Below are 13256 nucleotides of genomic sequence, written 5' to 3' on the forward strand. Positions count from 1 at the left end.
TCGGAACGTCAAGAGTATTTCCATAGACGTATTTCAAGTCCGAAACTACCACCCAAGTTAATAAAGTGTGACATAATTGGATATTTGCAGTATTATTCAAGGGGTGAAGTAACATTTTGAAGAGGTTGGAATTTGCTAATGTTGTTACAATATTATTCTTCATGCTTTGCAGGTGGCACAATTTTTTGTTTGTTTCTTGGGACTGTATTGTAACTTCGTTTGTGTCTTTGTGCAATATGTATATTATACTAGGTGGTTGTATAAAAGAATTTTGTAGGGCTAGAGTTAGCACCAATGAAAACTATACAAAAAAGAAACCGGATAGAAGTGGATTTAGAATTAAAATAAAAAATCCGAACTTACAAGACCGTTAATGTTATCAATATCAGAAGTGTGATATATATTGTTGTATATTCATTAGCTAGAAGTGTAGTTTTTATTTGATGTGTTTGGTTATGGTGTTTGACTATCAACAGGTACTTAGCCTTCATTTTTATTAATGGAATTGAAAAAAAAAAACATTTGTTTCAGCCCAAAACAAATACATTTAAATTCTTGGAAAGTATTTAATGGCAGTAAATTAGATATGATACAAGTATCGATTTCCACTCAAACATCAGTCTACCTCAATTCTTATACATGATCTTCATTTCTTGATAAAACACAGATTGTTTTAATTAAGCATATTGATTAATCAAATTCATAGGGCAAGTAACCATTATTCAGCAACAAAATCATTCTCGCAGCCTGAAAAAATTACATTGAGTATAGCCGCTTTTGGGTAGCAGAATTACAAAATCTAACCTCACAAATGTAAAACGCTTTCTTCGGTCTCACTTCTAGCTTGTCACCTTGGAACTGATAGACCGAGCTCTATAGAACAAATGAACAAAGTCTTAGTTAGAAACATCCTGGAGAAAATAAAGAATGCTTACATAAATCAACGAGCCAGAGTGAAAGAACATCAACAGATCAACTTCAAACAACATAAAATTCCTATGGCAACTGGAAGATCTAGGATCCATTAATCCATAGCAATGGTGTTTGTACAATTTTAGTCACAAACATGTATGGACAGTAGACACATATTATGAGGTGACTATTATCTATTATTCTCCAAGTGCTTCGGACAGCAAAGAAAAATATCCCACCTTAAGAACAGCATGCATGCCTCACGTCCAATCAATTCCATCTGGTGAAAGTAGCAGTTATGTTAACTACCAACCGTATACTTTGTTACTATAAAAGGATAATCTGATTTATATAAATTTTAAGTCAAATGTCCTCATCCTAAAATCAGTTTGTTCAATAACAGTACTTGATTATCTATTCAACATTAATGCACTCCTAATTTCAGTTTCCTTATATTTTTCCTTTCATTTCTTAATATATCCCACCAGTAAATTATGGAGGAGATTTATACCAACAGATCGATAACACAAAAGGAAGATGTGGTGTAACCATTGCGTAGCATGGTTGCTTTATTAATTTGAAGATTTCTTATTAAAATCACATATATGTTATTTGTTAAGGTTAAGGAGCAGTGAAAGTATTGTAATAAATTGACCTCAATGAAAACTTTGGAATCTAATTGTATCCACCACACCAGAATCATCACACTAATTAATGGATGGAAGAAACATTGCGACTAATCCAATGGGACATCAAACCAAAATACAACAACTACCACAATTTACTAAGTCTTGACCCAATAGATGAGTTTGGCAATAAACAATGATTAGAAGACGCATGAAATCCTCTTCATATTTAGATTGCTAAGTTCTAAATTGTTTTAATAGTTATGGTTTCCAAATCTCCCTCCACCGCTTCCATTAGACTAGCATATCCACTCTCCTTCCTCCTTACAAGGACTTCTATAGGCTTCCTTAACGTATCAAATTGAAATAGATTACCAAAAATACCTCCATCTAATGTTTTAATTGTTCATCACATTTATTACATTTTAAGTACATGAAAAATATCAAAGAACTAGTCATTTGGGGTTTTCTAAAGGAAATCACCAGACCTCTTTCAAAGAACAATTGATTGCAAGTGCAAGATACTCAACCTCAAGGCCTTAGCAAGAAAATATTGAGTGAAGAAAAAGGAATGAATGTTGTCAATTATTCTAGAAGTGATGCTTAAATTGACTTCACAATTTTCACTGGTAAAACTTCTTAATTTCAGTTTTCAGTTTTCAATTCCAAAACAAAAGAAAACAGGAGGGCATTACTGCACATGAAAATATGAAATCCATTATCCTAACGTAAATTTTGTGAAAAAAGCACAACATTTTTATGAAACAGATACGGCTGTATTATAAGATTGCTAAAGAGATTATTGTTAAATGTTAAAAGAACACTTAATCTTTTCATACTTGGTAATGAGGCAGTAGGTCAAAAGTGACTGGTCCTGCAAGCTCCCAATTATCTATGTGCCTGCAGGAACCAAATTTTATAGTTAGTTGATAACATCGCATTCACTTTGTACTTTTTGGCCTTCAAACTGTTTTATACACAACCAATCTACCCAGCTAACAATGCCCCCACTATAAATTAAGAGTCAAATTAGACCATGCGTGAGGCTGTTCCACCTTCCAAAACATTTAAAAATGTTCTAGATAGATTGAGCAGAGACACACTACATTTCAAGATTGTGATAGAAACCAATAAGAGGATCCAGTGGTTCTACAAAGTCCAAAAACCCAATGCAACTTTCTATCAACTCACAGTACAAAATCTCGATTTCATCCGAGCAATCTATCTAACCCTTTCCATGTAACTACTGTTGGTTCATCCGTATTGTAGTAGTTCGATTCTTAAATAATAAACATACATTCCTTTAGTCCATATATAACAATGTCTTTTCCACTTCAAGAGCTTAGTTGTGTTTTCAGATTTCCTCCTTCTATGTTTAGAGCAGCATATTACGAAGGGGAAAAAATGCATCCTTCATCAAAGCTAATCCAATATCTAAACATGTTACTCAGTACAATTCACAGAGAAATTTCAATCTATGAAGCAAGGAAACTAGCAACTCACAGTTGAAGAATTTTTATGGAGGAAAAAGTAAGTATTAGAGGCTGGGAGAGGTGCAGCAGAGAGTACCCTGTGATAGCGCTCGGCAGCTCCGAGATGTTCTCAGGCATGACGTCATCCTCGCCGTCGCAACCGCACTATGCAGTGGCAGCATCGACTGCGCGCATCTCAGTTCCGGAGCAACCCTACAACAACAATCACAACGAGAACAACACTGGAATAAAAATTTCGAGCTTTTGAGGAGTTAGTTTTCCTTGGGAACTTGGAAATAACGACACAGTGGAAAAGAAACCTGGTTAAAATGGATCGGCGAAGAGGAGAAGTAGTGGTGGCGGTGTTGGAGAAGGATGAAGAGCGAAGAGTGGATTTGATGGTTGATTTTATGGAAGAAAATGAAGCTGCTCTTTGCGCGATTCTGCTGCACGCTGAAGCCATTTATGAAGAGGATCGTGAGAACGGTAACAACGCGATGCAAAGGGTTTATGGTTTTGCGTCTTGCACGGTTGCACCACAACGTTGATGCTCTCATTTTTTGATTCCTTAATCCTTATTATACACACCTATTTTTTGCATGATCAGTCACAACGCAAAAAGTACGTGACGATATGTAATTGGATACTTAAATTGATATTTCAATACAAAAATTTAGAAAAATGTCAAATTCTAATAAATATTATCCGCTGAAGAAAATAGTTTGACGGGGATAACTTAAATATATGAAGTCTAACCTAGTATATGATACATTAAAATAAGTTAATTATTGAAATCTGATGAAAAATATTAATATGTTAACGTGATGAATTATGCACTAAAATTAGTCAGTCATAGCATTGTAATTTCAATGTCAACTTTCTATGCTAAATATGTGCAATTATTGTACACAGAAATTATTCAATTACTCCTTTGATAACTTTGTTGTTCCAATTTTCCCAAAATAATAATGGCAAATTAATTTCCATCAAATCCATACTTTAGTGTGCTGTCATTGTGAATCTAGCAAAGGAAGAACTAGCAACAACACTCGCAAAACAATTTGAACGTTTTATAACAAGGGAAAAAAGTTTGGTACATGGATTCAAGAGAGTAAACCTTAAAAGTATGCATTCCAACATGCAAGTTTCACAAACTACTGATGAAAATAATAACCATATGCCCCTTGAAACATTTTTATGCTAAACTGGTCTCTTATAGGAATAGGCAACAAAAGAATGAACTCAGTTGTAGACCATATACTTCGGAGTTGCACTGAGCTTCTCGTATCCCTTAATCACTTTGTTTACTGCTCAAGGAAGTCCTTCTCTGTTACAGTCTTCCTTCTGGCCCGGATTCCGTACATACCGGCTTCGGTGCACACACTCCTTATATCAGCTCCTGAAGATAAACAAGAAAATCAATGTCTACTAGCAACCGAGAATGGAGTAAAATGGAACCACAGAGTTATGAAATTTGCTCAAGAAACATTCCAAGTATTTCTCAGTGTGGCTGGAGGGCTTGAAAAAGAACAGAAACTGGAACATGAAATATAGATAATGCCGAAATAGAAATGCATTAACAGTATGGGCCTAAGTTAAGAATACTATCCACAATGCTGAGATACTTAACAGTGTTAGTGTGGTTAAAAAGTATGGGCCAAAATTAAGAATCGCCAAGTTTTAGCGGAATTCTCACCAGTGGAATTCGGGCAAAGCCGAGCTAGAAGTTCGAAACGGATGTCCCTTTCGCAGTTCATGGTTCTTGTGTGAATCTTGAATATCTGTGTCCTACTTTCTAAATCAGGAAGACCAGATTCCACTTTACTGATCCAATCGTCCAGGCCGTAGTAGTGCCGGATCTAGCGTGTCGGGTCTAACAAAAAAGCCATAAATGATCAGACATCTAGCACCTTACAGGGTTTGAAAATAACAAATTGATCATTCTCATCAAAACATCTATAAAAACATTGAAATAAAGGGGCAAAATAATTTGATGGGCAAATCAACCAACCTGTTGGTTGCCATGAGAACTTTGATGTTTCCACAAGCATCAAACCCATCAAGCTGATTCACAATTTCAAGCATTGTGCGGTGAACCCCATTGTCACCCCCAACACCATCATCAAACCTTGCACCAGCAATTGCATCAACTTCATCAAAAAAGACAATGCAAGCCTTCTTAACGAGCCATCTGCAGGAGATAACAATTTTACTTGAATGATATATCAAACAATGATCAAAAGCTAAACACAGGTCCTAGGAAAATATTTACCCGAAATAGTTCCCAAACCATCCGAGCTCCCTCATCAACATATTTCTGAACCAGTTCACCTCCAATAACCCTTATAAAACAAGCATCAGTCCTATTAGCCACAGCCCTTGCTAGAAGTGTTTTGCCAGATCTCGGGGGACAATAACAAAGAACTCCCTTTGGAGGGTCAATCCCAAGCTTGACAAATTTCTCTGGATGAAGCATAGGAACTTCAACCACCTAGAAAGGAAATTAATAATTTAGTGCGATGTAATATTATTTATGTCCTTTATTATAATTTAGAAAATGGAGAATTTTGTAGTATTTACTTCTCGCATCTTTTCAATCTGCTCTTTACAACCACCAACATCATTATATGTCACATCAGGCTTCTCTTCAACCATCATCATGGTAACACTCGGATCAATCTTTGGTGGCAAAAGGAATTTGAATCTGATATTTGTTTCTATCAACCCTGCAATTATAATATGAAGGTCAAACAAAAAGCACACATGATAATAAAGTTCCTCTTTCTTACATGGTTATATTTTATTATTTTTATTAAATTTACTGATAAAAGACATACCCAACACACATCCCTTCCTCTATGTCAGTGGGGGAAACTTTGTCACCAAGGCCAACAACAAACTGTCATCAATAAAGCAAAAGGAACATTAGACCCAAGTTCAAGAAATGAACAAAATGAAGAAACTTGGCATCACATTTGGATTTCATAATGCTTGCAAATCATTGAGATGCAAGTTATGTTCATCAAGTGAAGCTGAACATCTTGAAAACAAACAAATTATCCGAAAATAGGTAACAGTATAGGCACCTTAGCAATCTGTTTCACATTGATAACATATTTAGCATCTTCGGAGTTTGGATTTATAATCTTTGTGCACCTTGTCACCTGTTAAACAAATAATAGTTAAAAATTGTATGAAATTTAAAACATATGAAGAAAACCAATCCCACCCGCTCCCCAACTGCCAAAAAAAAAAGGACCTTAAGAGGCTGCTCCTCCTGCATCATTTGCTTATCAGACACAAGATCCCACTGGCTTGGTGCGGCTAAACCAGTATCAGATTCCTTGATACCTATTACCACAAGAGGAGGCTAACATCTAAGACACTGAAAATGTAAACAGCAATGAAAATGGCAGATGTTCATTTCTTGAGACCAGTTTACTTTGATGAATGGGCACAAACTAATGACACCACTTATGTGGAAGACGTGATAAATTTCAGGATAGGAGAAGGATACTAAATTAACAACCATTTATAGTCATCAAAACGGGAAACAAAGATAATCCGCAACAGCTACATCTTGATTCCAGACAAAATGCAACTTACTTTAATTTAACAACAGAAAGATCTACCAAGAAACTAAGATGTGCAGTAACAAGCTAAATATTTTGCACATACCACGTAAGTCATTCACTTTCTTTGCCATATCTTTGATTTACTTCTCAACTTTTTTAATACTAGTGGAGTATGGTCCCAAACCCTGCATACATAAAATATATTGTCAAAGTCTGTTTGAAACACACCAATGATGAGAAAACCAATGATCAAAGGAAAAGCATTTTTGGTGAACAACAATATAGAGAATCCAAGAGGAAGTCAAGCATCAACAAATGAGGAAACCATCTCTGTATCAAACTATTACTTATTTCCCTTTAAACTATGGAAGAAAGGCATTCAACAACTTACACATAAATTGACAAATCAGAAAATGCTCTTTTAAAACAATAGCATTCAAGCTTTTCTCAACAGGAAGATTCAGCTGCATGAATCAGAAAATGCTATAGTGCCCTATTGTAAACCACATATATAGTTAAACCATCAAAATCTAAACCTTTTCTTAAAAAACAATTTTGCATACAAATTATCATGGCCTCATTCTACCTTAAGCCATTGAGATACCATATACCTTAATTGATAACTAAATCCTCTGATTGGGCACCCTCATTATCTTTTCAAGCTAGATACAACTAAAATCTCAAATTTACATAACCATTACAAAAAAACAACAATCACACAAATCCCAATCAGCAACCTAAAAACCCTTGGCATCCAAAAAGCTCATAATCAGAAATAGAGACAGTAAGAGGAAGCCTTCAACTTTATACAGTTCAAAACTAAATACACTGAGCTCAAAGTTATAGACTTTAACTAACCACCACCATCGAAAATCATAATCAATTGAAATCAGATAAACATATTCATTTTTTTCCCCCACAACCACTAATAGTTTAAATACGAGTAGCAGCTGAAATGAAAACAAGTAAGACCTCGATTCAATTGGGATTAATATAGTACGTCAAACACATACATAGGGAATAATTGGGAATTAGGGTTTTGGAGAGAGGAAGAAAAAGGAAAAGGGGGTTACATACATAGGTTTTGAGGAGGGCGATGTCATCTTCGTCAAGGAGTCTAGGGTTCTTCTCCTCCTTGAGTTCGTCTTCGTGTTCAATTGCCATTTCGATCGGACGCTGTGGGAAGAAGCTCTTCTTCTTCTTCGGACTGTGATGAAAAGGATTAAGTTGGGAACTTGCTTGAGAGAGAAGCGAAACCCAAGAAGGGATTTGGAATTGAAGTTGTGCGGAGAGGGATTCGTTGCCGCCATTCTCAAAAAAGATTTATTTTAATGTATTTTATTTTATTATTAAAAATTTGTTAAATATACTAAAAAATAAAAAAATTATTAAAAAAATATTTTTTTATCAATTTAATAACGTGTAAACAAATATCGAAACATTTTATTTATGCAGCGATAAACAAAGTGCTTCTACACACTACTTCTACGTGCAGTTCTATATAAAAAATGTTATTGATGAAAAAATTAATTATTATATATTTGTGTTTTTATAAATAAATTTATATATTTTTAATTAAATAATTAATTATTAAAGTCATTAAATTTGTCTTAATAAAATAATTAAATATATAATAAATAATTAATTCTGATAGAATAAAATATTTTAATATTGTATTAAATTTGTGCATTTAAATTATTTTTTAATCAATAAATTTAAAATAAGATGTAAAGATGTTTGATTCATGTGTTCGATCTCGTTAAGTTTTTGTTGTTATTGTTGTTTAAAATTTATATAAAATAAATAATAAATTATTACTTACTCCAAAAACTTATTATTGGACAAAGAAATTTTGGGATCGGGTGGTTTTGGCCATGCTTTAATTGTATAGAATTAAAGATAAATAAAAAAATGAGTAAAAAAACTTAGAGCTAAAAATAAATAGTTCATATTCAAATGTTAAAATCAATAGACAAATAAGTTTAACCACCGTTGATTATAGAAATTAGTGAATATCAAGGTTACGATACGAAACAATGACACTATTTAAATCTCCCACATTTCATTTGTTATTATATATTATTTTATTTACCAAAGATAGTAAGGGGAGAAATTTGAACTAGAACACACGACCAATACTCAGTCTCTCATTCATACAATTGAAACTACACTACCAAAGATGAAGTTATTCTCGAGTAATATGCACTCAAAACTTTTTTGCGAGTTAGTATCTCTGTAAAATCCTCCTTACAAAAATTCATGTAATTACACCTAAAAATGTAAATGAATTAATTGGTGAAAAAGATAGCATGTTGCATTACAAAATTGTGATGATCAAAAAGTAGACTTCTCGTATTTTAGAACATCTTTGGTGTTCAAATCATATATCTTGCAGATTTTTGTGATGGCTTCTTGACTCAGGCCGTCTTTCCCATCTTCAAGTTCAACAAGATCCTCAAGTTTTTCCGATGGCCGCAATTTCTAAGTCATATTTATTAAAAGAAAAAACAAAGTACAAAATGAATGTTAGCACATAAAATAGTATTACACACTTTGGAGAGAGGGGGGAGGGGAATATGATATGATATTAGTTGGGAACTAAATTATATGATTAAAAGGTCAAAATTGTAGCATTAACTCAAATGTTCATTTAAGCAAAACAATAATATAATTTCACTTTTGCACATCCAATGTAGCAAGGGTTTAAAAAATAGTTCTAAGCCTACAAAACTATGAAACATGCGTTCTAAATATAATAACATATTTTACAAATTGTTAAATCAATTACAATTGACAATGTCTGTCTTGATTCTATAGATCAGATTGCATGAGACACTTACCAAGTGTGGTTCATCTGAACTATTATGGGTTTTATTGGTTGAGTCCTTATGCTCAGTTTCCTTCTTATGAGTCGATGTGTTAGACATCTTGCTGCCATCCGAGGCGAGTTGGAATAGCTTCTCACTTCCCTAAGAAGGTAACAAAAAACATAACAGAAACTTATGCACAACTCAAGATAAATCAAGTCAGAAGAGAAGCTCGAAACATTATACAAAAATAATAAGGATCCATTGGCCTAATTGGAAGTGAACATATATCAAGAACCATTCAATTTTCAAAGTCCTTCCAAATCAAATGATGCCCCCTTCCGAAACATACTAGGCATAAATGAACCCACTGATTGCGCATGACAATAAAACATGGCACTATCATACGAAAGTAGAGAGCCAAGACAAACATGAGCAGTAGAGACATCTCTGATTGTGGCAGCAAAACAGACAAATTACCATAAATTATTATAGAGAGAGAAGAATAAACTGCAAGTGCATTGCAAATCTAAGTATTACAAACCTGAAGGGCTCTCCAATGAGAATAAGCCCGAAATGAAACCCAGAAGAATGGGACATTAGGCAAAGGTAAAACCTACAATGTACAATTAAGAATGGGCATCAATTGAAGCAAAGGATAGATATTAAAGACCAAACACAAGTCCACCGAACACATACATACCGTCAGTGCAGAGGTCAATGGAATCACTGAAACTGTAGCATACATGTATTTCCGGTGGATAATTGTTCCCCTGTAAATGAGACAATAGTTCATATGACAATGAACATTTAAATACAGAATTAAATTGGAAGCTACAATAACAGATTCTAGATTAAATTATTGTTCCAACACCATCAACTTTTGCTCTTTTTTTTTTTTGGAACAGGTGTTTGAGGGAGAATTACCTCATAGCAATATGTCTTAATCTTCGGCGAACAAGTTGTGCATTCAGACTGCAATAACATTGTAATTGTCATATATCAGGCAAGGTTTCTAAGCACCTCTTAAAAGGATCATACACAGGAATCAAACTCAACATTGCCATACATATCAACCCCATAATAAATGTATAGCGAAGGTGAATCTACTATTAAGAGTAGTAAGCTACTAAACTATTCCAACAGAACTTCGAACAGCATATCCAAAAACCAAGCAAGTATGCATCAAAACAAGGCTGCGGCACCAACCTTGAAGGGTAAATGACTTCGATGCTAGTGACTTCCTTTGATATAGATTTCAAGAATATCTCTGAGGGCTTAACCCGTGACAAAAGCCATAACCCCAACCTGCAACAACTCAAATCACATTTGAGCATATTATGCATATTGTACTCAACATTTTTAAAAGATTATCATTCAAAACCCACAATGTAACAAACTAACCCATGAATCTTCTTCTTGATAGACCCATCCGGTGCTTTTTCCAAACCAATCCAAGCCTTATTCATCTATTAACCGCAAACACAACCAAATAAAGCAATTGGTTAAGAAAGTACACACAAGAATGTGACAACCCAAGAAACAGAAATTGACAAAGAAACAAAGTTAATACAATGATCGAAACAAAAAAAGGCACCTTGTTGGCACAGTAATCAGCAAGAAGCTCAGCTTTGGCATTAAAGGGTTTATCACCAACATTAACGTCCTTCCACAGTTCTTTGAACGTTGAAGGAGAATGGGAGGAAGAAGTAGCTGAATTCTTCTTAAGAGAATGATCAATGGATCTGCTGAAGCACCAGTTTCTCCCTCGTATGGGGAACACAACCAATTTGGCTCTCATGTTGATTACGTCCCTCTTTTGGCGGCAAGAACCCTAGAAAGTTTCCAACCAGAGAAATGTTCAATCTTGGCGGTGAAGTTACAATCTTTGATGTGAAATGAAGCAGAGTCCGAATCAGCGTAGTTTGAATATTCAGTGTCAAACTCGAAAAAGTAAAAAGGAAAAGAAAAATAGTAGTGTTAAAGAAGAAGAACTGAAACGGGGTTAGATTTTCTTTTCTTTACCCTGAAAAGGAACAAATTACGAATGAGGCTTGAATGACGAAAGAGATTATGTCAAAAGTCAAAACGATGCGTTTTGTGGGGGGAGAGTCACAAACGGACAAGAAGGTAATTTCAGTATTCAGTATGAAGATGATGAAATAGGAAAGGGGTTACGAATTCTCGGGGAAGAGAATTTGGATGATTATGGCGATGAGCGATAGACTTTTCAATTTTTTTAACAATTTCTGTTATTAATTTTTTATGTAAGACTAAAAATAAGCTCATCCTTAAATGTTCCTTGTTAAGTATGGAGTGTTGCACATATTGTGAATTCATTAAATTTGAATTCTTTATTTATTATATTTTATTTAAATAGTCTAGATTTAAAAAGGCAACCTGCTAATCAGATTAATCATTTTTTTACAAATTTTAGATTTTTTTCTTATAAATCTCAGATATTAGGTTGAAGTTCAGAATAAAAAAATAGTATATAAATATTAAAAACAACATGTCTGTATAAAAAAAAGTTATTGGACTTTAGAATTAAAATAAATAATACATAAAAAATAAGTTAAGAATTCATGTACTAAATTTAGAAAAAAAAGATATATTAGAATCTTAAAAAAAATAATATTAAATATATATTATGTACATAATATTAAAATTTAAATAAATTAGCAAGAGTAATAGTAAACCCTAGAAGAACGACGTAGAAGAAAAGTAAAATATACAGTATTTTAATGGACTTACGTTGAGTATTCTTGGTTTGTTTTTTCTTCAGATTCTTCACAGAGAGGTTGATGGTGTTTTGATGCAGTTTTCGAACTACGATTTCTATATTTTGAAACTTGATTTTTGCTCGAAAATGAGAGGGTTTCGTTGTTTTGAAAGCGCCTTGAGAAATGGAAGAAGTGGAAGAAGTGGAAGAGTCTGCCATACGTAACCGTTCGAATGTTGAGCGCGTGATTTTGACGCGCTATCTTATCTCTCTTCATGCGCGTGATTTCTGTTTGGGCTGGGCCAACTTGTTTGCTTGTAGGCTTGTATGTGTAGCAGGCCCGTTTTTTACCAAAAATTAGGTGAATATGAAAAGACTATGTCATTTGAATTATAACTCGTTGGCAAAGAAAAAAATACTCTTAATTATATATTAAATAGAATAATTATTTATTAGGCTCATTCTTATACAAATAAAAATTTTTCTTAATTTTATATCTGTAATATTTTATACCAATTAACTTTAAAATTTAATTATTTTTTGAATAAATTAATAAAAAATAATACAAATAATTGTTTAAATATAATTGTATTTTAATTTTTCATTTTATTACGTACAATTTGAGGATAATTTGAAATATAAGATAATGAATTTGTTGTAACTGCCATCTATTTTGTGCTTTGACTATGTCATCATCTGAGAATCATGGCGTCTTCATGCCGGAATTCTTTTATAGAATCGATTTTACGTTTGGAGTTAGCCAACCAGCAGTAGCGACAGACATGCGTCTTCCTTTTCTATGGCAACAATTTTTCGGACTTTGAAGGTCATTTATGGTAGAGGTGGAATGTGGTGGGTTCAAGAGTGTTAAAATCTGTGACTAGTCAGAACAATAATGGAAGCACCTGCCAACAAATAAAACAGTGAAAATGCTTGAAGACATCACATCGACAATAACAGAGTAATGGAGGAATTCAATCAAATTTTCCTGAGTATTTTTGTGGTGTAAAGGTCCGTGTGTTAAATGAGGGAATTAGTATTTTTGTTAGTGCCAGTTTATTTGTTCAGCCCATGACAAAAAAAATAATAACAATAATAAATAAATTTAATTTAGCTGATAACTTTTGATAATAGGTTAACTT

General features: G+C 33.6%; 2 protein-coding genes and 1 pseudogene across 10 annotated transcripts; all 3 read right to left on the bottom strand.

Annotated features, from left to right (window-relative positions):
• Positions 1-602: 602 nt before the first annotated feature.
• LOC110276212 (protein NONRESPONDING TO OXYLIPINS 2, mitochondrial) lies at positions 603-3569 on the bottom strand. Of its 9 annotated transcripts, XR_002368765.2 has the most exons (5): positions 3331-3569; positions 3042-3223; positions 2378-2438; positions 1152-1192; positions 603-873 (listed from the first exon to the last, which is right to left on the bottom strand). XR_002368765.2 is itself a non-coding variant. In XM_021132948.2 (3 exons), exons 1-2 carry the CDS (start codon positions 3471-3473, stop codon positions 3076-3078), a joined length of 291 nt encoding a protein of 96 aa, XP_020988607.1. In that variant the 5' UTR covers positions 3474-3569; the 3' UTR covers positions 603-873; positions 3042-3075. The 9 variants fall into 9 exon arrangements, 3 of the variants coding, with proteins under 3 accessions (XP_020988607.1, XP_020988608.1, XP_052111815.1); XR_002368763.2 differs by lacking the exon at positions 2378-2438; XR_002368764.2 differs by lacking the exon at positions 1152-1192.
• Positions 3570-4059: 490 nt separating this feature from the next.
• LOC107469261 (26S proteasome regulatory subunit 7-like) lies at positions 4060-7859 on the bottom strand (annotated as a pseudogene).
• An 882-nt stretch (positions 7860-8741) lies between these two features.
• LOC107469260 (uncharacterized protein C23H3.12c) lies at positions 8742-11606 on the bottom strand. Its single transcript, XM_016088636.3, has 9 exons — positions 11418-11606; positions 10990-11226; positions 10797-10861; positions 10602-10700; positions 10320-10367; positions 10096-10165; positions 9937-10008; positions 9426-9554; positions 8742-9066 (listed from the first exon to the last, which is right to left on the bottom strand). Exons 2-9 carry the CDS (start codon positions 11191-11193, stop codon positions 8920-8922), a joined length of 834 nt encoding a protein of 277 aa, XP_015944122.1. The 5' UTR covers positions 11194-11226; positions 11418-11606; the 3' UTR covers positions 8742-8919.
• Between the last annotated feature and the right edge of the window lie 1650 nt (positions 11607-13256).

Source organism: Arachis duranensis, chromosome 10 (assembly GCF_000817695.3).
Source record: "Arachis duranensis cultivar V14167 chromosome 10, aradu.V14167.gnm2.J7QH, whole genome shotgun sequence".
In the NCBI taxonomy this organism is placed as follows: domain Eukaryota; kingdom Viridiplantae; phylum Streptophyta; class Magnoliopsida; order Fabales; family Fabaceae; genus Arachis; species Arachis duranensis.

Bases quoted from the DNA above. Each gene is read 5' to 3' on its own strand.
- LOC110276212 (XM_021132948.2), bottom strand. From the start codon at position 3,473: ATGGCTTCAGCGTGCAGCAGAATCGCGCAAAGAGCAGCTTCATTTTCT. The intron at 3,224-3,330 runs GTTTCTTTTCCA...TTGTTGTTGTAG, and splicing joins CGCCGATCCATTTTAACCAG to GGTTGCTCCGGAACTGAGAT.
- LOC107469260 (XM_016088636.3), bottom strand. From the start codon at position 11,193: ATGAGAGCCAAATTGGTTGTGTTCCCCATACGAGGGAGAAACTGGTGC. The intron at 10,701-10,796 runs GTTAGTTTGTTA...GAGTTGTTGCAG, and splicing joins ATCAAGAAGAAGATTCATGG to GTTGGGGTTATGGCTTTTGT. The intron at 9,555-9,936 runs GTTTGTAATACT...TTACCTTCTTAG, and splicing joins CTCATTGGAGAGCCCTTCAG to GGAAGTGAGAAGCTATTCCA.